Below are 25,147 nucleotides of genomic sequence, written 5' to 3' on the forward strand. Positions count from 1 at the left end.
TGTATTCTATACAATTCTTTGGCACAATTATTAGGATATTATGCATATTATGCAATTATACGACTGACACGATTTTAAAAGAGCAGCTACTACAGAGTTTCTTGCTGGCTCTTCTCTGTAGAAACTACTTTCCGAACCGGTGATAAATGGTAAAATTATTTTATGACGAAACAAACAAAAATTATTTAACGAAAACTGATTCTAGAAGGAGTCTTATTGGATAAATAAATTAATGAACTCATTCGATTTCATTGATACGTTTGACAGCTTCCTGTGTCGTCCAAATTATATTTTAACCCTACCTCATCAATATTTTTAGGTATGCTATTTATAATTTATCCGTTATCCATGGCACGGAAGATCGGCGCATACGCATGAAAATAATTTGCAACATTAATAAATGTGACGAATCATTGCATCGGCATTTTGTTAGGCCCTTGACCCGTAAAGCTCCTTATAGCTGGGTCAAGGTTTTATTTTGATGTCTTGAGGAAAAGTACTCCATGTTTGTCATCATCGGCATTCACTTACCGTGTATTGAAGTGGGGTAACGTTTGAAGGATTGGTGTAAGGACCAATATGACGCCTTAATAAGACATAAGAAATGTGATTCTATATCCAATAAAAGTGCAGTGGCTCAGTGGTGAGAACCTCGGACTTCAGAATCGAAAAGTCGGGGTTCGCGACCGGGCGAGCGTGCAGAAAATAAATTGATTTTTCAATTTATCTGCGCATGTAGATAACATCACCACTGCTTAAAACGGTGAAGGAAAACATCGTGAGGAAACCGGCATGTCCGAGAATCAAAAAGTTCGACGACATGTAACGTCTGCCAACCCGCACTTGGCCAGCGTGGTGGATTATGGCCTGAACCCTCATAGGAGGCCTGTGTCCCAGCAGTGGGAACATATAAGGGCTGATGATGATGATGATGATGATGATCCAATAAATATTAATTTACAGTTGTGCGATCGTTTGAATATTGTAAAAACATAGTTCTCGCACTGGATATATGTTTGGAATACGATGCGCTGATAACAATTTCTACTTGTATATTTGTACAAGAGAACATCAAAGAGAAGTTACTACACATATATGTAGGACAGATGGAAGCAATGTAAAACAAGGAACCCCTCATTCCCTTTGATAAGATACCTATATGTGTTATGTTTCTCTCGGCCTAGAATCAAAACATCACCGCTTCGTATGCACGTTACATCAGCTCACTTGTGAAGAAGCGTATTCTTCACTAGGTATATACGTTCTTATATTTTGTTTGTCATTGAAGTGATCATTACGGTAACATATACGAATCTATGCGTAAACTTGCAGCGATGAAAAAGCATTAGTATTCATTGAAGTTGCAATTGCAATATTTTACGGTTTTCCTTTTTCCCGTCATGTTATGACCTCATAGATTGTTGTGACGTCTTCATTTCATATGAAGTGTTTATGGGTTTTTACAGTCGCATGTAAGTTTAATCAATGTCCGCATTAATAAATGATGTAGTATACTAATAGTATGGAAAAGTTGCGCTAGATGTGTCCTGCGTTCTCGAAGCCTTAGTTTTTGATTATAAATGTAATAACGAATTAATGGAACGAAAATTCTAAAACATTTTATAGATATAACAGTAGGTTTAATTATTATTTAACGTTGTCTATGTTAAATTTGATATGGCACTATGTATCCACAATGAGGAAAACTGTTAATCACGAGTTTATTTAGCATTGAAATTAGCATTTAAGTGTTGATACACAATTGTACCGTTTGAACGTTGCTGTCGATGTATAATAATAGATTTTGTATAACAAGCATCTCGAGCAATAATTTGGATTCGAGCAGCAATTAGGGTCCGTCGGTAGATTAGCGAGAGTGCGAACGAGACCGCGGCCGCCGTATGTGGGTCAAGACAACTGAGGAGCCCTGCGCCTTGTTATTGCTTTGCTCTTGATTTTATATGCGCGTTCGCTTTTTGTTCATCTTGTTCACCGATTTCGTATCAACATTTTGCATATTGTTTATGCTCCTATCAATACACACGGAGAAATTATACTCGTCAACTCCGAGTGTGATGTATAATCTGATCGCTTTTAATACCGACGGTAAATTACGCCATATAAAATGTTAGTGTTGACGTTGAACGCATATAGCCGACGCGCGTCGATTTGTTTTGTAAATAATATCATTGTGCACCGCTTGGCACGACTCCGCGTCCGACTTGCAAGAAAGTGAGCGTTTAATCTTCCTCATCTCGCTACACGCCCGAACACTTGCATTGAGAATAGCAAATAAAGCAAAATATCCGCAACAATTGAATGTTCGTGGGTAGCTGTGCGATCACGTGCTCGATTTTGTATCGATCGAAATATCTCAGTAGCCAATCTTCTAGTTCTCCAATTCGTGATTTAAAAGCGTTAAGTCCTCTTTCTAGAATAATGTCGTTCTCTTGACTTTATATTTAGCAGAAGAATAATCCCTATGTGTTTCTTTAAGTATTTCAAAGTTCTTATAAGAATAAAATGTTGATCCATCGTGTCCTAAATCGGTTTCCAAAAAGCTTAATAGTACATATGTAAATGATGTCATCGAGTGATCAAATTATTTAGGTACTGAAGTTATTGAATACATATGCACAAGTGTATAACTTTCGCCGTGATAAAAAGTTATTGAAGCGCAGAATATAAATTGTCTCCTTGCTTATACAAGCTTAGTTGATTTTCCATAGATCTAACAATGCTTTGAGTTCAATTCGTTCTTTGTTGCATAAACTTTTACTTATTAGATATAATATGCAAAGTAATGATTCTCTCATTACAACATGATCGTTCTCGATGGTTCACCTTGGCCCTTCATTTCGGCCCTCGACTCACGGAAAACGAGTTTTCACACAACTAAAGTTATTACGCACATGTACCTAATATACTGATTCAAACTCGATTAGACAAGTAACAGTTATATTCACCACGAACCGACATCAATTGAGAGAGTCACAGGAATCGAAGACCCCTTCAAATTGAAATAATCTATCACCAATATTTAAAAGCATAATAAAGTATTATTCAAGTAATGTAGTATATTTTTAAATGACAGTAATATCTGTATCATCATTAATTTGTACTCAATTTTATGTACTTAAAATTGCGATTAAAACAATTTAAATTATATACGATCACTACACGATTACGACCCCATTATTGTAGACAATGCAATACAACAGCGATTGACAATGCAAGAAACTCTTTACTACAAACGCAACTAGGTTACGCCGAACTGTTTAATTAAGCGTAAGATTGTCGCTATTGTGCAATAAGGTTACGTTCGCGTGTAAACATGGCTTAAGGTAACAACTAGTCGGTTCCCAAAAACGGTGGGTCTTCGAGGGCAATATAATTTATATGCTTTCACATTGCACTCCGCAGAGCAGCTCCGTCGCTACGAACTCGTTCAACTATTCACACTGCGGAATGAAATTTCAGACGCGTTCATTGCGTACCATTTACCATACTGTATGTAGCTGTATTCTGTTATATATGGAGTAGCGTTAACGTTACACGAAAAATCGAAAGCCGTTTTATAACATACTTTCATATCGCATAATTAATGTTTAAACGAAATCGCGGCATATATTTTTCTTTCAATACACACCTTTTCAATATACACCATTATTGTGGCTTACTGATAGTTTAATAAATTCATTCATTATATACATTCATACATTCTCAAGAAGTAAATAGATTTTGTACATCGTAGTGAGAAGTGAGTATCGTCAGTCTGATAGCGCTTAGCGTCGATGATTGAATTAAATTGCATCTTGGTGTCACGTCGCACAAGGGCAAGCGCTCCCAATTCACCCTTCTGTCGGCATCAACTTTTAAGATAAATGCACATATAAGCTCATATCTGTACTAATATTATAAAGCTGAAGAGTTTTTTTGTTTGTTTGAACGGCACTAATCTCAGGACTACTGGTTCGATTTGAAAAATTATTTCAGTGTTAGATATCCCATTTATTGAAGAAGGCTATAAGGCTTCGCTAGTTCCTAATACAATCTTATATTTCGCTTTGTAATACAAGTTATTACCAGAGTATGACGAAGACAAGAATGGAAATGTACGACATTCACACCATAATCTTTACTGTAATCTTTAAATCGACGATGTCATGACTACTATATGAATAATGAAATGATATTATCTGTTTAAATCTTCGACTGCGATTCCTACAGTTACTCAGTCGAAGTACTTGCCGTGTGCCACTTAACAAATAGTGCATAAAACTTGATTTCGTGCCACCATTGTGCCGAAGTGTTACCTTCTCTAGTTTTGAATCTTGACAGAATATTGTAAATATTAATATTGTTCGGTATCACAATTGTGCACTTACGTCAATCTCAAATATTATACTCGGTTTAGTTTATTTACTTATTTTAAAAGAACATAATTTTCCAATTCATATCATCATCATCAGCCCATATACTGAATTCATATACTGAACACAAATTGATTATAACAGACCAAAGGCCTCAACGCTCCTCTGCTATAAGTATGTATATGGAAAAAACTAAGAATTCCATAATATCTCATGCCGTAAAACCATTGTATAAAAGACTCACGACGTTGTAAGGCTGTCTTACGGTAGATACTTAGTTTGTACGATATTATAAGCTTTCAAGTTCCTCTTTTGTATTCATAAAAGCTTCGCGGCCTGCGCATGGGGTCCGCATTATTTTGTCGCAGTAACTTTACACGGAGACACGATGTAGCTCCATAGCTTATTTTATCATAGATTAGCATACGAAAAATTGTGAATTGCAATTTATAAGCTCAATAAATTTCAAAATGTATCTTTTGTGCTTGTTTCACGCTTTATTCAATATGTTATAAGAACACGACTTTAATATAATATGTTACGATTTACATTCCTACTGTACACGAATATGATGCGTACGAAACACGATGTCTATCTAAACAAAACATTTGCTACAGTACAATGCAAATATGCCGATATACACGTCAAAAAGTGACTACAACTCCATATTTCGAATTCAAACACACCGCATATCACAGGTACACATCGGAAAACAATGCTTTGCGTTCTGTTACGTAATCGACAGCCATAAAAGTGGGGCAAATCCTCAAAATTCTAGATTTACAGCGAGCGGGGGGTTCGTTGACCGCGCAGTACCGTTAGCTGGGTAGTGCACTCGCGCCGTCTGCTTCATCTACCTGTACCCTGTATGCACCCTTCGTACTTGCACCCCGTTCGCTCCTGCTTTTTTTTTTTTTTTTGTTAAGTTGCCGACGTCTTCAGTAGAGAGAAATGTAAAAATGTTCTTTTGTTGCTTCACATGCATTCCTGGCGCAATCTTCCATCTTGCTTCCCCCTAAATTTGTGACTGGAATTCTCTCGAGTTGTATGATGTTGAGTCGCAAAATGTAAATCATGATACGGTTTTAGAACGATCGCACTCGTAGTAAATACGAGATTCGCTGCGATAAAATCAGACTGGTTATTTTGTGTATTTGAAATCTTATCAATTGGATTGGAGTGTGTAGCGTAGATAAAAAAAAAATATATATTATTTTTTATTGATATTTTAATACGTTTTAATATTTTACATTAATAGATTCTGGCGATTCGTGATATTTTATATGACAAATGTCAATTTTCACAGCAGTTCAGCGACCCGATGTAACGATTACTAAGTTATTAATTCTATTCGATTACGACATCGCAAATGCGTGCAAACAATAGAGTGATCAATGTGTTACGATTCGACATTATTAAAATATTAATTTGGCCACATTCTTGGTATCAATTTGGAAGTCTACATATATTATAACGCACCCTATAAAATTATATTCGCAATGTTCTTTCATATTTGCTGTCTTTTATATTACACATACACATTTGAGAGGTTATTATTATCAGCTGAAAAAAATAACAAGAATTTGTTTTACTTATCAGTTGGAAAATTAGTGCAATTGTAAAGCATGGACAAGAAATTAAGAATTAATTCGCCGTACCTATCATCCCATAATTTTAAAACTAAAATAAGAAAGTGGCCTATGTACAGAATAAGTATTTAGATAAATGTTACAACAGTTCACGTGGAGCGGAAACACTCGAACCCAAACAGATTGAAAAGAGTCGAATGTAATCAACAAATAATTTATGACTCGTTTTGTTTATTTACTACTAAGTTTTGACTTGTTCATAAAAATGCATTTAGTGATTTCTAACATACCTTAATATGTAACTTTTATAAAATTAAAATAAGAATATAGTTTGACATCATCTTAAAAAAAAGCTAAATTTTATGTGATAACGGTAAGCTGTCACTACGATATGAATACCGAAATTGGATTGTGTAGGAGTTTTAATCTTGCTGAAGTACTTAATAAACGTTAAGATTAAGATAACCCGGGAGCAAACTTCATAATATTATCCATATAAACATCGTTCCGTAACATGTACGCAGTAAGCTCTATAAATATTGTCGGGCTTTGTTCGTTTCGATGCAATATGATTCATAATAGTATTGTCGAGTGGAGGTATCGGCAAGTATTGCCTGCGCCCGCGCCTGACCTCACCGATTCGCGGCGCGTGCCTCTAAGCGCTCGACGCATAACAATTTATTTGTTCGTGTATTCATGATTACATGTTGCCATAGATTATTATTCAATGTTCGATACGGACTCCTATTTTCGTTCCATAAACTACTGTTGTTTCAGTAAGAATCAAACCTTTAAAGAATAAACCGAGTCCTCGTAAGATCCGCCTGCTTTGTTTTGATTTAAGACCATCCAACTTTGGTTATAAAATACTTACTTCATTTTACCACTACAAATGAGCGTTTACGATGGTTTATGGCATATACTTGTTCTAGTATGATCGCGTCATGGATTTTTACGAAGCAATGTAATCTGTCACAGGTCAGAGGTAATTGTTTTATCATCTCAACATTGCAGATAACCGAAGCGATACATGGCTCATTGTGGTACCGCATTGTGCGTCCCTCTCGCACGCGTTCTTGTTACAGCTAGAAAATTGAGAAGGAAATAACGGTAATTGGTTCGTTGTCGCCGCCCACACTCCCCTGTAACATTGTGCTTTTAGATGTCGGAAGAATGTTATAGGTAACCCTGAACTCGGTTCGGGTGCAAACGTATGTGCCGCTTCCTTTCGTCAGTCAATGAGGGCACCAGTGTTTGTAGGCATTAGGTATCATCGAAATGAAATAACCCTATCTTCAGATTTCAATTAAATAAAATATTCCCACTACCATTACTATAAATATCAGATGAAATCGAGCAATTACAACATCATCATATAAACACAATAGATATACATATAATATAATGTATTTACTTATTACAATTCAATTAGAATAGTCACACGCTATTCAAACTTGTAAAATTATCGAAAAAGATTCATATCGGCATTTATCACATAGTAACAGACGTGTCAGACGAATACAGCCCTTATTGGTTTACAGATAAAGTGAAACGTCGCGTGTATACGATGGAGGTGTAGTGGTGAAATGTAACGTGCGGTACATAACAATGATGTTCGCGGAAGTGGTCGACATACGGCGCTTATGTCACGCACCGCGTTACCGCCGAGATTGTAGATTGTGCTATATGTGCGACTTGTAAGCATTTGTTCCATGTTTATGTAGCGTTAGTATAAACCTCCAAGTGAAAGATAAGTAGAGAGATGGAACCTCACGAGATATGGTGTTGATTCATACATATTTGTCAGATGAAAATATTATTATCAATTATGTGTTTGACAATAAGCGAGAGGTATTTTTAAATCTAGCAAATTTTTAATTATTTATGGGTCAACAGTAGCTAATGGGTCAATTTAAATTACGATAAACAATTGAAAGATGTACACTTGAATAATTCGCTTTGTAAACATTCAAATTGTGGAATAAATTTGCTTTTATATGTACTTAATATGTAGTTTAAAACTAAACGATTACTAAAACCTCGATATAGATTACATTGTGTCAGAACTAATACGTAAATAGTGATGAAGTGCATTAGTGCAATGTAATGAACGGTGAAGCGTTAAATTGTTAAGGTCACCCGGGTATCGCTGTTTATAAACAAGTACATAATATTGCGAACTGGCCTGCCCATCGAAGGATCCAGATAGACACATCCCATCATAACATACATTTTATTATGTTTACACTTTACAACTCAAACCGATTACCTACATTATTTGCATAATTGAGGAAACGTATGACATTTATTTTGATGAAGTGCAACTATTAAGTAATAAATTGTCGGGTCCCGAGCGTGTGACGTCACCAAACAAAAATGCAGTAGCGAAGTGCAGGGCCGGGGGCGCACGCGCATCTTGCCGTCACATCACTTGGATTGTTTACCCCGCATCCCGCTAGTAACGTAACCGGCGCGCGGTTGCCGCACCGCGCCGCGGTCGCCTCCTCTCACTTTCGCGACGCCCCATCCCTCTCACACGTGATACCACCGTCTCGCTCTTGTCTAGCGGTGTTCGACTTTTTTGGCCATGCAGTTTTTTCCGTTCTTGGTTATATTCACATTACGGGGCAGCATTGTTTACAGCCAACTGTACAATAGTTGTGCATATTAAACAATTAGAAAATTTAATTTATAAATATTTTACATTGTTTTATCCCTTTTTATATTTTTACTGGTGTACTAACCATACCGAATTAACTTCTATATGAATAATTAATTTATACACGATGAATTACTAATCATAGACAAGAATTGTCCTTGTCCATGTCCATTATAATACGTTTTATGTGAGTCAAAAGTCAATCAGAAAAGCTCTAAAATTATGCTAAAAGATCTGCTAAAGCGTCGCCGACAGACAAGTTTGGCCGGAGCCTTGCGGCCGGGTCAGTAGATCGCACTCGCTCCACATTTTAAATTCAAATAACCGCACATTTTCCACGATAAACTTGTGCTTTTAAGCTGAGAGCTTTGTCGGCGGATATTTTTCCCAATATCCGCCTTGAACGCTCTTTGATGCAGACAATCTCCCTCGTAACCTACGGGGAACGAAGTCGCGTTAAAAGACAGTTTTATGGTTAAGTGGTTTTGATAATAATGTGCCCTATATTATTTACATAATACATCAAAGTGACCAGAATTCATTGCATTTCAAGTAAATTTAATAACTAAACAAGTAACTGTTTTGTCATAATGCAAAAAAAAAATATTCTTAATTACTTTAGTTTACCAACTCGCTAATCATTCCGGCAAGTAATCAAGTGATTTAGATGAATACGACGTCACGTCGCACAATAGAAAGTGAAGCGGCCTGCGCGGGCGCATCGGGCGTTAGAAAGCGGCCGGCCTCGACGTCAACCGAATCGACGGCTTGCGCATTCTTTCACACCCTACCACTAAGAACTGGTACGGATAAAATTTAAACCAAGCTCATTATATAACTATGTATATTGGCACACTTTTCTTTAAATAATTTCCATAATCTGATAAATATCTTCGTAGATTCAATGATTTGCTTATACGATTTACTGGTTTATTTTGGACTTGATTTTCGCCTGCGGCTTCGCATATATTTCACCTCGTTAAAAAGTAGCCAATGTCACTCTCTGGCCTCCTATCACCAGACACAAAAATCATACGAGAAAATCGCTCCATTGTGTCCTTAAAGAGAAATAAACAAACAATTATATAAGGTTGAACATTTTCCCGCAACTCAGAGAGTTATTCTTACTAACCTACTTCAAAAACCGAAGAGCTCCCAATGAACTTTTGAATGTATTATTTGTGTTTTTACTTGTGAACCGATTTTTATGGATTTTTTTTCCATTTGAATGCACTGGTGAAGACTCCAGGTAAGACCTAATTTAAATGGAACCATATGGAAGACCAAGCAGTGGTGGCTCAGTGGTGAGAACCTCGGACTTCAAAATCGATAAGTCTGGGTTCGAGACCGGGCGAGCGTGCAGGAAATAAATTGATTTTTCAATTTATCTGCGCATGTGGATAACATCACCACTGCTTAAACGGTGAAGGAAAACATCGTGAGGAAACCGGCATGTCCAAGAATTAAAAGTTCGACGACATGTGACATCTGCCAACCCGCACTTGGCCAGCGTGGTGGATTATGGCCTAAACCCTCATAGGAGGCCTGTGTCCCAGCAGTGGGAACATATATGGGCTGATGATGATGATATGGAAGACCATATGGTTCCATTTAAATTAGGTCTAGATCTGACAATTTGAAGGCGGTTAAGTTTAATATTAACTTTGTAAGGATTTGTGTATGTTTGTTACTCTTTCACACAAAAACTACTGACCCGATTGCAATGAAATTTCGACAACTGGAATAACACATAGGCAACTTTTTATCCCGATATTCCTACGGGATACAGACTTACGCGAGTGAAACCGCGGGGCGCAGCTATTATTCATATAAAATTGTGATTATAATGTCGATTAAAGAAAAAAGTATATATTTAAAATTACAACTGTAAATTAGAGCCAATAATTTAGAACTTTTCGCGCATTTATATTATTCGCTAATAACGTTGTACTAGTAGGTGGTTAAAACATTATACAACTATAAGCAATAAAATGTCATATATTATATTTTTATATCATAAATGTTAAAATGCCCGTTTAACACGTAAAATGCTGTATCAACGCATATTACATGAAATTAATAAGGTTTTATCCATAGTTCAAAATCTCTCCTCCAGTTGTCATTTCAGAGATACACACACACACACAACAATTTTATAAAATACACAATCTGGTCGACTTTGCGTTGTCATCCGGTTGACAACAGCGTCTCAAGTCATCCCGGCGCCGACGGGCGCGGGTCCCCGCGCGACCCCACGCGCGGTGCCTACGTGCGGCCAGGTGCACTCGCAACCCCTTCCGCTGCAGATGGTGCTAGCGTCGCGGTGCTACGACCAATGACCTTAGAATCATTAGCGTACATACCTACCTATGCATCTGCGGTATTTGGCACGCCCGCTACGTTTTGAATTTTTTTATGCGGTTTACGTAATTGTGATTGTGCTATTGGGCTGAAGTGTAAGCGGTATGACTTAACGAAGAGTTTTATATCTGCAAAAAAAAAAATAACATAGATACGATTAAATTATCCATATTGTGATAGTTGGGATACTGAGCAATACAAACCATTAGCAAATACGTAGATTTATGTTCCCATACACCGTTTGTAACATCTGCATATGAATTAACCAAGTGTTATTAAATACGGACGCCTGGCGCACACGGTATTTTGACCTAATGTTCACATTTGCAAGGTCGCTTGAGTAGCCATTCACCTCTATGTACGTATAATCGGATAACAATCGACGGCTCTTTCGATATTTCCACATATATTATGTATATGTAACTTTATATTTTTTTGATAAAATCGTATTAAAATATAAACTTTCCAAGAATCTTGTTGTTTCTTTTATCCATGTATGGCATTATACCAACATTTATCGCGCTAATTACAAGGTAATCAACACCAACCTGGGCTATAACATCGAGGAAGCAAAAAAAAGAAACATATAATTAAATTGCATTTACCTACTTTAGTTAAAAGTATATAAAAAACCATGTCCCACGACCTCACGTTTACGCAAATTGGTGTTCAATTAATACCTACTATTAACTCGCACAAGCTTTATAAAAACATTTGATTCATTCATTGATTTTATTTCGTATGGATTTTACAAAAAACAGTTCTATTAAAATTTAAATATGATAGGAGTTATGTAATATTAATACTTATTGGTTTGGTTATTTTAAGAAAACATGTAACCTTCATTAATATCTCTAATTAGCGGTATATGTAAATGAAAATTATCCGTTCAAAAAGCCTATACCTAACTTAAATAGCACAGACTACTACAAAAAACAAATTTCAACGAGTTTTCTAGCTCTCATTTTCAGATTGAGTTCGTACGAAATGCAGACACTGTAATGAGAGTAATGACTGATGAAATTAGGTTAAAAACTTCAAATCACTAATTAGTTACGATGTTTTGTCGCTTATAAGTATATGTAATACGCTTAAGCTAACTACGTTGTATTTAACACCGCATTACAAGTGTCCAGTACACTGGTAATTACGATGTATATATATCGTGCACTTATATTTTTGTACACCAATAGTACAACGGATGGTTTCTTTCAGACTGAACTCCACGGCATAAAATGGCGTAAGCTGGTATGGGGCGAGACGAGCGGCGGCGGGGACGGCGAGGACGGCGCGGCGCCGCTCGCCGACCCGGTGATCAGCAGCTATGCGCGCTGCCTCGCCGGCGACATCCTGTGTGTGTGGCGGCGCGTGCCGGCCCCGCAGCCGCTCGACTTCGACATGGCCATGCCCGCGCCGCCGCCGCTCTCGCTGCGCGCCTCCAAGGAGCTCTGGATCTTCTGGTACGGCGAAGAGCCGGATCTCAACGGCCTCGTCGCGCCCGAACTCATGGAGAGCCGTAAGTCCCTGCTACATGTTGTGCTAATACATAAAGAATGAATAACTATTATATTATCGTTAAAAGATAACATATACGTTGTTAATCGTGAATCGTGATATCTTCTTACAATAGATATGGCTAAATAAATATCAGAGATACCTTAATTTATCGGGGTGAACGAGACATTGATAGTGTTATATTCGGTTATATTATCGATAAACGCTGAAGTTGATTACGGAACGCGATACATGGCTGTCTCCGTGAGTCGAACATCTATATATCCCGATAATCCCCGCTTCGCTCACAGCTTAATGGCGCCGTGTAACAGTTCGTTGAACAAAACCCCCGCTTGTTGTATCATCTGCGACAATTAGGCGAAAGATTAAGATAGCGTTGTCATTTTCGACGCGGCTACAGAGACGGGATCTGGTGAAAGCAATTAAGCTGAAATATTAGATTAACTAGCTCCTTTACAATTTTATTGTTCCAACTAATCTCTTGCTACGTTTTAATTAGGCTAAGTCAAAATAATACAGCAAATTATAGTTTTATATTCAAATGAATTGTTGCCACTATTAACTTTCCGTCTTGTGACTTATGAATACTTTGTCCTCAAAGACTCTTGAAACCTTTCAAATACAGAGCATCAATAACAACACCTAAATACGAGTATAGATGACAATTGCGTGTCGCATAAGTTTTGCACTCAAAACTTTGAAGAAGTTCAGAAGTCAACAAGTCGTCGATGTCTCCGGGCATTTTTCTACGTATGGGAAAAGAAAAATCGTTCCAACATTGAATGAGAAAGTGAACGCTCGTTTGACGAGTTTTGCTAGTTTGTTACAAAGTATCCCGCCCATTCATGTCTGATCCAAGGGATTATGTTCGGTACTTCTATAAATTATTCGCAATTCTATCACCTGTAACCGTAGTTAATCGTAAGGTTGTTTTAATAGAGAGAAACTTAGTTGTTGTTGGGTAATAAGCTCGTTTTAATTGGCAATAGACACGATATGTAGACGATTGTTTTCTCTCTCGCTAACTATTACCATATTACATTCTGTATGCAATCAGTTGTGAAGAAACATACGTGTGTTACGGGAAATTAAAATTTTCTATGTCTCTTATATGTACTTTTTGTGTATATATTATATCGTTAAGAATTTTGCCAATTATAATAACGAAATGGAAAAATGTTATACGATCGCTTGATAGGTACTTTTCCTTCGGAAGCTTATTTCTACAAAGGTACTTGTTGTACAGTCGAGATTGTTAAAATGTATATGAATACTACACGGTCTGCGTTCAATTAGTTGGTTGCTTAAGCGTTATTTTTAGTAAGCCTTGATTTCCATTCTTCGTGTTTATTTAAATAATATCGCTTCGAGCACAGCAGTCGAGTGCAAGTTCAGCCGGCAGCGACCGGATCCGAAAATAGACTGTGACATAAATCTACATAAACGGTCCTTATTTTAGTGCCGCTATTGTGCACCTCTTGTTCTCATTAACTTGCTTTATCTCTTTGTACACTTTAGTCACACATATGAACAAGTCATCCTCAATATCGCGACCTTTATAAATCTAATAAGTCCACTATAATTGTTGCTTCGTAAATGTTTCCCTGTTGGTTTCTTGGTATTAAATAAGACATAATGTAAATCCTCTTTCAAAATCCCCATCATCATTATCATACAGGTAAGTAACCCTGATTTTATTAATAGCAGTGTGCATAATGATTTTGTTCAGCCGATTCCCCATACATTTTCTATAATTTCACATGTGTCAATCCAAACGATCACATGTTTCGATAACGGTCAAACAGCACGAGATACATTATTTTATATGAGGAAGTCTTAGCGGTGTTTATGTTGCGTAATATCACACCTAGACGCGAAGTGGGCGTAACGACATTACGCGTGCGCGCTGCTAAGTGCTGCTACATGATAAAGGGCAATATCGTGAACGAGATTGATTTCGTTACCAAGAATCCTCCATGTAGTTAATGTTCTACGGACCCGTTACATCTTTGTATAAATTCAAAAACACACTGAAAGCGGCTGTCTTACTTTGACTGTTTCATATGAGTCTGTATCGTGCAGGTAAAAATAAAACCACAGTAAATCTCCCGGTCACCCAGTTTTCGCTTAAGTATATGGCGATGGGGTGCGCAAGGACGCTGTCGTCGCATTGTTGTATGCTTGTTCTATTAATATTATTCTTCTTGAGACAAAAACAAAACAATAGGATTATTTCCACAACAAATCTTTGTTACTGTAGTACGTGTTTCGAAACAGAAATGTATTTTAGAATGTCTCCTAGTGCAAAAAATAAAAAAAAAACTCTGAGGCAAAGCATAAAATTCATAATATATTATGTTAAAAAATAGTTAGACGGAAAAATTGAGTACAGCCGATCGAAGGTCGCCGCCGGTTCAACTGCAAACGGAAATAACCGTACCTACAGCAATTTCCCGTCCGGTAGAAGCCACCAGCAATGTCGTGCTGGACACACGGCTACTCTATATAACTGGATAAACTTGAAATATTTCAATAACGATGATTTATACAGACACGGACCTCCCATTCCCGATACTTATTTTTGTTAACTCCATTTTACTTCCAATACACGTTCTGATACGTACGTTTGTCTCAACTTTATTGATTTATCTTTCAATCGACCCTAATAAAGATAGTATCCCTCTGAAATAAGCCATCATTTAGGACGGAGCAGCCCCTATATTGGCTGGCTGCTGCTAACAATTTGCGAGGAATCTGTCCGAGCCGGTCTGTGTACGTGAGCCCATTTGCGCGAAAATTAACGGCTGACCCGGCGGCGGCGGATGCGACAACGGATAATCTGCTTAGATCAACCCCGGGCAATGTGAACACTGTTAACTAAAATATAACAACTTCCCGCTTAAATACCTCTTACGAGTTACATTTTTATAGATCGAGAATGTTCTAGAAGGTGTTCGCATTACGCTATATCCTCGAATGAAACAATAAGCTTCGTCGCATAGTCATTGAAACAAATTATCTTTGTTACTCCATCTCGTTTACTCATTAATTCATGAAGCCGTGGTTAATGAATCATGTTATGCACATGATCAGCGGCGTTCTCATAGTGGGAGTTATTATTGTATCTAACACAATAGGTATTTTTACGATTGTTACTGTAATCGCTGTCTTTTTAGTTATGAGATTTCAGTGAACTAATCGGTGTATATTATAAATAACAAGCTGTTCGGCTTTAGACGTGGTGCATACATTCCCTATGTCCCTCGATGAAATTGTTGCTTTCTAATAGTGAAAGAGTTTTTTAATCGACCCAGTAGTTTTGTGTGAAAGCATTACAAACATACATACAAATCTTTCCTCTTTATAATATCACTATAGTTCTGTGTGTATTTGTTACAACATGTCTAACCATCTTTATTTGCGACATCGATCGAACTGTATTATATTCTGCAACTTTTCTGTCGAACATTCTACTCTAAAAACCTTCTTCCAATTTAAATGATAAAGCCGGTGCGATTTTTCCTCGTTTAACCTTTATTACACTTCACGTTGACCGCGTAACAATTAGGGGCTGCCTATATCTCGGCACCTGGTGATGGGCGGAAGGGTGTGTCGGTGGAGGGTGTCGTGTTCCCGCAGTTGATTCTACCGCACTTATTTATTCATTGTGCGCGATATCGTGTGTCGATAAGCTGCGATAGTATTGTATCGCATAACAGAACATTCAATGATTAAAGATCTGCCTGCGTTTGAGGGGATTGCTTATTAAAACTTAACTACTTTTTACTAATATATTTGATGTGTCAGTTGTAGGTTTCGACTTCCTAGGTTATCGGTCACATATCGGTCTGTATGTTGCCCTTTACTTGGCGTAAATTATTTTCATGGGACGCCCACTTTGTGCATTTTCCTATCAATTGTCACTTATTTATATAAAGGTCGCTTTGGGTTCAGTGAATTGCTTCGAGCGTGGTTTGTGTGGGTGACTGCCTAGGTTAAAGTCCGCACACCAAAATTTCGATAACGGATCATAGATATTAGTTGAGATGAAAATCCTAAACAACTTGAAATTTGGTAGTGCCAGTTGTTGTTATTTCAAGAAATTGAGTGATTTTAATAACGCCAATTAGGTTCGCTGAAATATTATTTGATAAAGATATTGAAATATCAAATTGAGGAAAAGGATGTATGTAATGTAGATTGTAGCCTTTGTAGACGATCTCATTACACATATAATACTTGTTCAGTTTTCCTTTAGATATTAGTCAATTACGTTAAAATGTACATCAATTTTAATTTATTCACATCAAAACATAATATATTTACGACAACATAAAAAATAGTTCATAATTTTCCGCTTTTACCACCCATATTATCGCAAAGAACCGATCGGCGTTAAGCGCCAGCCACAAAATTTGATGGTTGAACATTATCGCTTACGCGCATCGCATTATATAGGCGATGTGTCAAAAATATCGCGACAGCGCAACTGGCGCATGTATATATATATAATAGAAACGGCGCGATAAATTAGGTGCGAAGTGGCGCAAAGACGGCGATAAGTGGCGCTGTGGAGTCGGCACCCGGCGCGCTCCGGCCGGCTGCCGCACCGCACGCTGATCGATACGCGCCGCCGGCCGCCGCCGCGCCAACCTACCCCTACCTGCGACCTGCACCTACACAATACAATCTTCACAACAACACCCGACGCTCTTGTACGGCCTCTCACACATACACCTATTCCTACTCTTTGACTTTATTAATTAGATTACGTCATTTTAACTAACGCGCGACTGCTATCAAAGTTTCGAATTATTGTAGTATCGAACATGCATAAATAATGCGATACTAGTCGAGTATGGATATGACATTATCTATAATGCTAATCAAACGAGATAACACTTGCTGGATCTACGCATGCAGCGTACCCGTTTTGATCAATTAATTAATATTCATTAAAATACTATAATGTTATGTCATTCGATTTTTTAATGCAATAATTAAAATTATATATGTTAATATTACCGTTTAAAATATGACAGTTTTGAAAAAATGCCAACATAGAGATACTGACGGTGTTGGGAACGTCAATCAAAGTTTGCTATTCGTGATCAATTTCAATGAAAATACAGTTCGATAATATTCTTGAAGAGATTGGAAAGTCAGTTCACTTATTACATAAAGCAATTATGATGTTGTTTAAACTAATTATAAAATGCTTCAAAATGAGCGCTTCCTAAAACTTTCGTAATGTGCAAATTCCATGTGTTTGTAACAAAGCCGGAATATGTCTAGACAGTGTAACTCGGTCATGAAGAGTTAATTAGAAGATTAATGTTTGCAGTTCTAGCTCGTGGGAGAATCTTATTGGCGTAATATAGTTATCCGAACAACATTACAATATTGCCTTTTGAGTTTGAACACAACCATTTAAAATATTAGGTTTTACTTTCTGATGTCTGTAGCTAACAACTGGTTTGACCCGTTTCGCCAGGTTTGCCCGCGGTCAGGGCGACACCTGATCCTTACTGCACATGTCCTCCGCACTCGCATGCTAAATCATATCGTATACACATGTTGGACTCACCGGGGGCTGGTTCGAGAGGCCCTCGGACATCAGTCGGCATTCCGTGACGGATTCAGACAATAAAATTATGACCGCCTGTGGTGTTTTACTCAAATAAAACGATCACAGCCATTTTTTAAAGGCATAGCTGAGATGCGACTGCAAATTAAACGTTTCGAATTCTCAGTATTCTCGAGAGCCGGGTCCAATTTAACTGGCTAAAGATGAATGTTGTTCGCGCGCATGCGCCTCTCACTCGCCCAAATTCTTATAAAAGGCCCCTTTACCTAGTCGGCTGCGAACCAATCCCACCTCTACTATTTCGAAATGTTAAGAAATAAGTCGTCTGCACCAAAATATTACTAAATTCACCCAAACCAATTTACCTACATTCGATGCAATTTACAATGCATTCAATTTTAAAGTACGAAAAAAAATTATCAATAGAGAAACAGCTTTCGAATAGTAAGTTGGCCACAATTTCCATAAAGTGTCTCAGCGAGTGTCCAGTGTTGAATGTTAGACTAGGTGAAATATTTAATGACGGCCGTTGGCGTACGCCTGGGCTGCGCAGTCGTTGACCCACGCCCGCCGTGCTCGTTCCACGACCAATCGTCCATGTTACATACTACGCCCTCCATGCCACAAGGTCCTAATTTAAATGAACTATCATTAGCCCGTACATGTTTGAAAGTTGTTTCTGCTCTACGGAAAACAACAATCCTTATTTGATTGTCGAAATACCTGACGACGCTAACACGACGTCTTTTTAGATTATATTGTCTTTTATTTAGACATATTCTATTTTACACTGTCTCTAAGAACCCTATTTTACTGCCATAGACCGTGTTATCTAACGTAAACATTATCTCACAGTAGACGAACTGTTTGTGATGATAGCAGATAACGTCTTCCGCTAAATACCATTTGTGGCGACGCTACAGAACAATTTAGTATGGACATCGAGTGGGGATAATAAAAATCGGTGCGAAGGTTCGCGTACGTACATTTACAAACTTAAGTAGTTTATACCCACCTATTTAAATGATCGTATAGATAAGCTGCATGCAAACATTTAGGAATTAATTGGTCTCGCTTAATTCGTAGCGCTCGATTTTATCTAAAACTTCGGCGTTTAAAGGGATATCGTTTTAAAATACAGGTTATACTGTTTAAGTGGGGTAAATAAATCAAGATAGACGAGCCGTTAGCTTATTAATTAGAAGGCAGGGTTTGCTATGTGTGGGTTGAATGCGCGCCCGCAAACCGCGCTATTATTGTGAGAATGTACTTGAGATTGAGCGTAAGGAACGCACGCATTCCATTCCCAACGGGTTACCGAGCTTATTCTCGATCTGTTATCGCACCAGCTTAGCTTTGGCTTCATTGTAACTATTAATTATAACTTCATTATTGTTTTAATGCTGATCGAAATATATTTTACTCCAAGTTGTCTCAGTTTTTTCAACTTAAAAATACAGAAAATATTTGTTGTTGCTGTTTAGAATGTCATCTTATCCAGTTCAATTGCCCCGACAGCTCTTGCTTTAAAGCTTACAGGTGACTGAGATTAAGTAATCATTTATCTTTTTACATTTGTTAACAGTGTGATGTTGTAGCTATACTTTAAAAAAAACCCTTAACTTAGCCCTCGGATACACTTTTAAAGTTAACCTCAAAAGTTTTGTGTAGGTACGATCACAAACCGTGGGAAAGGTGCCGGCCCCTGCGCCGACGCAGTCTCTTGTACTTAACGGTGCCACTGTCGCACGGTGTAATGTTGCTTTTTATTCATAACAACTTGCAGCTTTAGCAAATAACCTATTAGAGGTCTTATTTATCTAATTTATATTTCGTTGTACGTATATATATATATTTCTTTTGCGTTGTAATTGATTAATAAAATAATTAATTTAGTGTATCGGTATACTTACTTCAAAAATAGTGTTTTGCTCAAAATTAAATACATTACATTCTAGAATCTAGACGTTATGAAAAGTTGCTCAAGAATTAGATCATAGTGTTGTTGCGTAACAGAAATGCAAGTGTTGTCGTAAGCGATTCCCCTTCCGCGAGGTTGTTGAACGGTAACCGCGTTTGTGTTTGAGTTTTATTAATAAAAGCTTCTCGGTGACGTGTATCGGCCGCGCGCCCGATTGGGCTATTTATTGATGCGCGTGCGCAACAGCGATCGACTATCGATCGGCCGCCGTCCTTTTCTGATATATTCATTTTACAATCACTTTGTATTGGTTTCGAATAATATGCTGTTATATCAGACATTCGTCGAGTATGCTAATGTGAACGACATTATTTTCTCATCACACAGCAGCATAAGTAAAGATTACGATATGAGTCTTAACGTGCTCATTTTTCTTTGATACAGGAATAATAATAATTGTAAATAATTTTAAGGTGTAACGCAACGTCGCAAGTAAGGGTTGTTTGTTTATACAAACCTCAAAGAAGATTAACTTATCAAAAACTGCTATACTGTTAAATAGTTTCATGACTGAATAGCGGTACATCCTGTTACCATTAGTGACGATAGCGACCGACCACCGTACCGTTACCGTCTTGATGGAATATTTCACACTCTTGGTGTGCACCACTGTTGCGTATTGGGGTTACCAAGTTCAATGGACACATTCGCGACAGTCGTAACTTTAATCGTCATAGCGGATTGAAGTTCTTTATCAACCAATGACGTAATAAGACTGTTAAAAGCCGCTCTGCAGTTGCCTTGCAGGAACACAGCCGAAATAAAATCGAAGAGTTCACACGAAAGCGTTTGTGTTCACATAATGATTAGGTGCGGTAGAAACAAAGCGGAGGGTGGGTCGCCAGCAGCTGCGTGACTCGGGCCGCGCAGATGGCCCGACCTCGCCGGCCCACTCCGTAGCCTCCACACGACATACAACTTGACATACTACTATCCCGAACACTAAAGCCATAAATGTTACACGCGTTTGCCATCTGTCGCAGTGGCCAATTCAGTATCTCTGCGTCGATACACGATTGTTTGTTTGAATGGGCCATAATTAATACCGAAAGCGAAAGTAAATATTATTATTGTCTATATTCCACCTCTGCAATCTCTATACATGACAACCAGGACAGACTTTATCGAAACGATATTAGTATCGTAACCAAGACATTAAAAGTCTAAGTAATGCTGTGAAGTTGACTTCATAATAAAAAGCTTTAAGAAAGTAAGTTATCAACGGGGTAGGGCGATTCGGCCGCATCGAGTTGTTGGCGGGCGGTCCGTGACGTCGACGGAGCGACGCGAGCGTGACGTCACGTGCACGTGGGCGTGTGCGAGCGAGATGGCGCAGGGCCGCCCGCCCGGAGGGAAGAGTGCCGGCCCTCCGCGGAGGGCGCGCGCGAATTGACAGATTTCTACACGCTCGATACCATCTTGAATCGCATTACCGCCCGGCTCGCCACGGGCTTTTATGTCGACTCGAACCATTCTGCTTGTCACACTACAATTACAATAATAAATTGTAGAATGGTGATCACCATACAAAATAACTAAACGGTTTAATATTAATTATTCAACAATTTAATAATTGAAAAGTTCTATGAATTAAAGCGCAATATAATTCATTTTATACTATTTCACAAATAACTTTTTCACAATAGATCTGCTCCGCTGCTTCAGTTGGGCGGATTTGCAGTTTCTAAGACGTTGGTAGTGTCCGGTTTAGGCGGCATGAGGTAAACAAAGCGCGCGCGGATTGCGAGGCCGTTGTTTGGCGACGTTGCCACTCCGCCTCCCCGCTCCTCACAAGTATCTGTCACGCGCTGTTTACTAGTTTTCTCTATCTTCACCATTCTTACATCCTAAAACATTGAGATGTCTCGGCTTTTACAATGCTCCTTACTCCCAGTGCGTAATCCGCAACGTCATAATCAGTACAACCATAGAGTTTTGAAATTTTAATATAATCATCACATTTGTAAATGCTCCTCCCTATTATTCCCTGCTCTGGATGTAATATATATCTTAAATGTTCCAAAAATATGTTCTAAAAGGTCTAACGATTCAGGGCGACTAGGGTGGGGAAATTGATGAGTCCACAGTGTACTGCAGTGGGCGGATCTGGATATCGACGACGTAAATTGATGTATCCATCTTATATCGGCAGCTTGCAAGCGTTAATTTGAGCATATGATTTCATACGTTTTTAGTAGGTTATGATAACCAGCAAAGTTTATGAGACAGATAATAAAAACCCGACTGTCCAATGATGTTGTTTATAATGGATATAAATGAAAAACAGTCGGTCATACTCGGTACAAATGCAACGCCGTTTTGCATGCCTCACACATTCGCCTTGATGCTACTTATGGCTCGTTCCTTGAATTCTGCTCACGTCTGCCGAAGGTCCGAGAGAATTAGTTGCATATCTAATATTAGCTTTTATAACTATATGTGAAATAAAATTCAAATTAATAACGGCCGCAGAATAACTATACCGAGTTCGAATATTTCCAACATAACTCGAAAAGTTTTGTTGTAGCTTACCTCGCAGAAATTTTTTCATTGTTGAGTTTTATTGTCGTACCGCTTTTCGGCTAAAAGCATCACAAAGAATATCGTTTTCAGATAATTGCCACAAAAAAGTTTTAATCTATCTGTCACATTTTAAATCTGCGTGTTGTGCAACGTTGAGAATTTTACTGGACTTTCGGAATGGTATATTCATAAAATCCGATAGACTATCTTACGAGTATACTCGTTATCTTCACATCATATCATGAATGAAATACATTGTATGTTATTAAATGTACGACGTAGAACAGCAGTGAGCTTTATTGCTGTACGGTGTTTAATGTTTATTGTTCGTGAGGTGGTAAACAGTTAACTCGTGGTGATAATTATCGGTTGGTCGGTAGCGGTGAGCGGCGCGGCGGCGCGCATCTGTCCCGCTATCGATCCCGGCGCGAGGTGGTGCCGACCGCCACAACACCGCGAGAAATATGCGACCTTGAACTTTTAACTATCCCCATAAATGCATTATCAGCTCTGCTACTGTTGTCATTCGATTTCGATACTCGCACCCTAATTGTAATGTAATCTACTAAATCTACTACCAGCTACGTTGAGAGGATAGTGAATAATAAAAAAAAAAATTGATTCCAACAAGAAGCTTTGCATGGATTGTATTTTGAGAGCATATCTAGGTCAAATCCAACGAGATATGCTTGAAAGACCAGTCTTGAAGTCCCGGTGGATCGATAGTAAAACTGTGGGTGCTATCGCGATGGCACCACGAGGCGAGCAGTCGTGACTGGCTCCGGTTACATGGCCCGTGGAGCACGGTAATCGAACCGTTCGCCGTTTTAATGGCCTTGGGAGATTCAGCGATGGGGCCGAATAGGCCGATGCTGTAACTATTGCAGTGTACTAGCCATACGCGTACGTAGGATAAATTCCTCGTTAATAAAACTAGTTTTATGTACGTGCTGTATAACGCAGCCGTAATACTTGTTATTTACGTACCTATGACTACAAGTTTCTGTGATACACAGTTGAGGACATAAATATGGAATATAAATATGAATAAAGTTTTGTATGTTAAGTAATCAATACCATTGCAATTCAACTGTGAATCTATTATTGATTTGTTAATTTTGAAAAATCTTTAAGTTTCGTGTGTTCTAAGTTATACACTAATGGGTTAATTTTTATTATAAAAAAAAAATAACCAATACGATGAGAATTGAGTTGTCGGTTTGTTAGAAATTGTTCAATTAAATTGTCGGGGCATTATACATATTGTTTATCACGTAGTGGATTGAGTAATAAAACAACATGTTTTATTGTTCGGAGTTCGGACTCTCTTTATTTCTTTAATGATTTAAAACTTGCAATGGCTAGATTTGGGTTAGGTTATCATAAATCTGTGACCAGACCAAATTTCCCTCATTTTTCTTGATTAGCACTTAGGGTAGAGCGTTTGGGTTAATAGTTTATCTATTATTATATATTTTGCCGATAATACAATAGTATGTGTGTCTGTGTGCGCAGAAATCGACATAAAGTCGATTTTGGCACTCGCCGGCCGTTGACGACACGCTCGCTTCGCTTCGCTCTTCATACAACAATACTGATGGCTTTATTATCAAATTCCCAATATTATCAAATAGCAACATTTATAATGACCAGATAATGCGATAAAATATGAAGTTTATCCGATATAGCTCGCCAATATTTATAATGCTCGGGCATGATGAATAATGCCTTCTTAATTATATACAACATATAGAATGTGTTTGATGTACCCACGTCTTGATACTGTGAGTACCTACTTCTAAAATCAAACTTAATGCTATTATTGATTATTTGTTAAAAAAATAACATAAAGTTCTGAATAAATGTTAGATAATTTTCTTGTTAATAAATAAACTGTCTTCTTTAAAATGTTCTCTTGAAATCCAATTGTTCCGCGAACGAAGTTTTCTGAGAAATCGTTAAAACTTTTCCGCGATCTAGTCGGGTGTGCACTAATTTGCGTTTCTATTTCAAAGCTTCGATTGAGTGACAGTTTTAATGCAGCGCCGCGAATGTGTTATTTCATTGAATTGGATTGTGATTCGATTGCGCTATCTGTGTCAACTCATATGAGATACATACTGGAAAAACTAGTTCAGTCGCGGCTAGAGATGGCGCGCACACCTGGAGCGCGAATGTCAAGGCTGCTCGCTTGGAACCGCTCCAGCCGCCTGCACGCGCTCTAACATACCATTAGAATCTTTATTTCATCGCTCGAGCCCTGCCGCAACGCCCTATTTTTCTGTATTGACTCAATTAAATACCTCAAACCTGACTGAGTAACCTAGCCCAAAAAGGCCGATTATGCATCAATTCAATTATATAGCATCAATGAAATATTGTGAGCATATTAAATTAACGGGATGAGACCCGCAAATGAAAATATTTACACAACACCGTATCTATGTTAAAATAAAGTGGAAAATTCAATGTCAATTAAAATGTTAGCGGGCGCTGACGTTCGCATGTGTGTCGCGCGCGCGACAAACACAAGCACGTGCGATCGCTCGCGTGACGTCA

General features: G+C 38.1%; 1 protein-coding gene across 1 annotated transcript in view; it reads left to right on the forward strand.

Moving 5' to 3' along the window:
- The window catches only part of LOC119834821 (mediator of RNA polymerase II transcription subunit 13), a 53,975-nt gene that overhangs the window by 4,680 nt on the left and 24,148 nt on the right, over positions 1-25,147 (forward strand). Inside the window, exon 2 of the mRNA XM_038359331.1 lies at positions 12,198-12,498. Within this exon, the coding sequence (XP_038215259.1) occupies positions 12,198-12,498 (301 nt within the window). The remainder of the gene's footprint in view (positions 1-12,197; positions 12,499-25,147) is intronic.

The sequence above is a fragment of the Zerene cesonia genome, chromosome 20, assembly GCF_012273895.1.
Source record: "Zerene cesonia ecotype Mississippi chromosome 20, Zerene_cesonia_1.1, whole genome shotgun sequence".
Lineage (NCBI taxonomy): Eukaryota > Metazoa > Arthropoda > Insecta > Lepidoptera > Pieridae > Zerene > Zerene cesonia.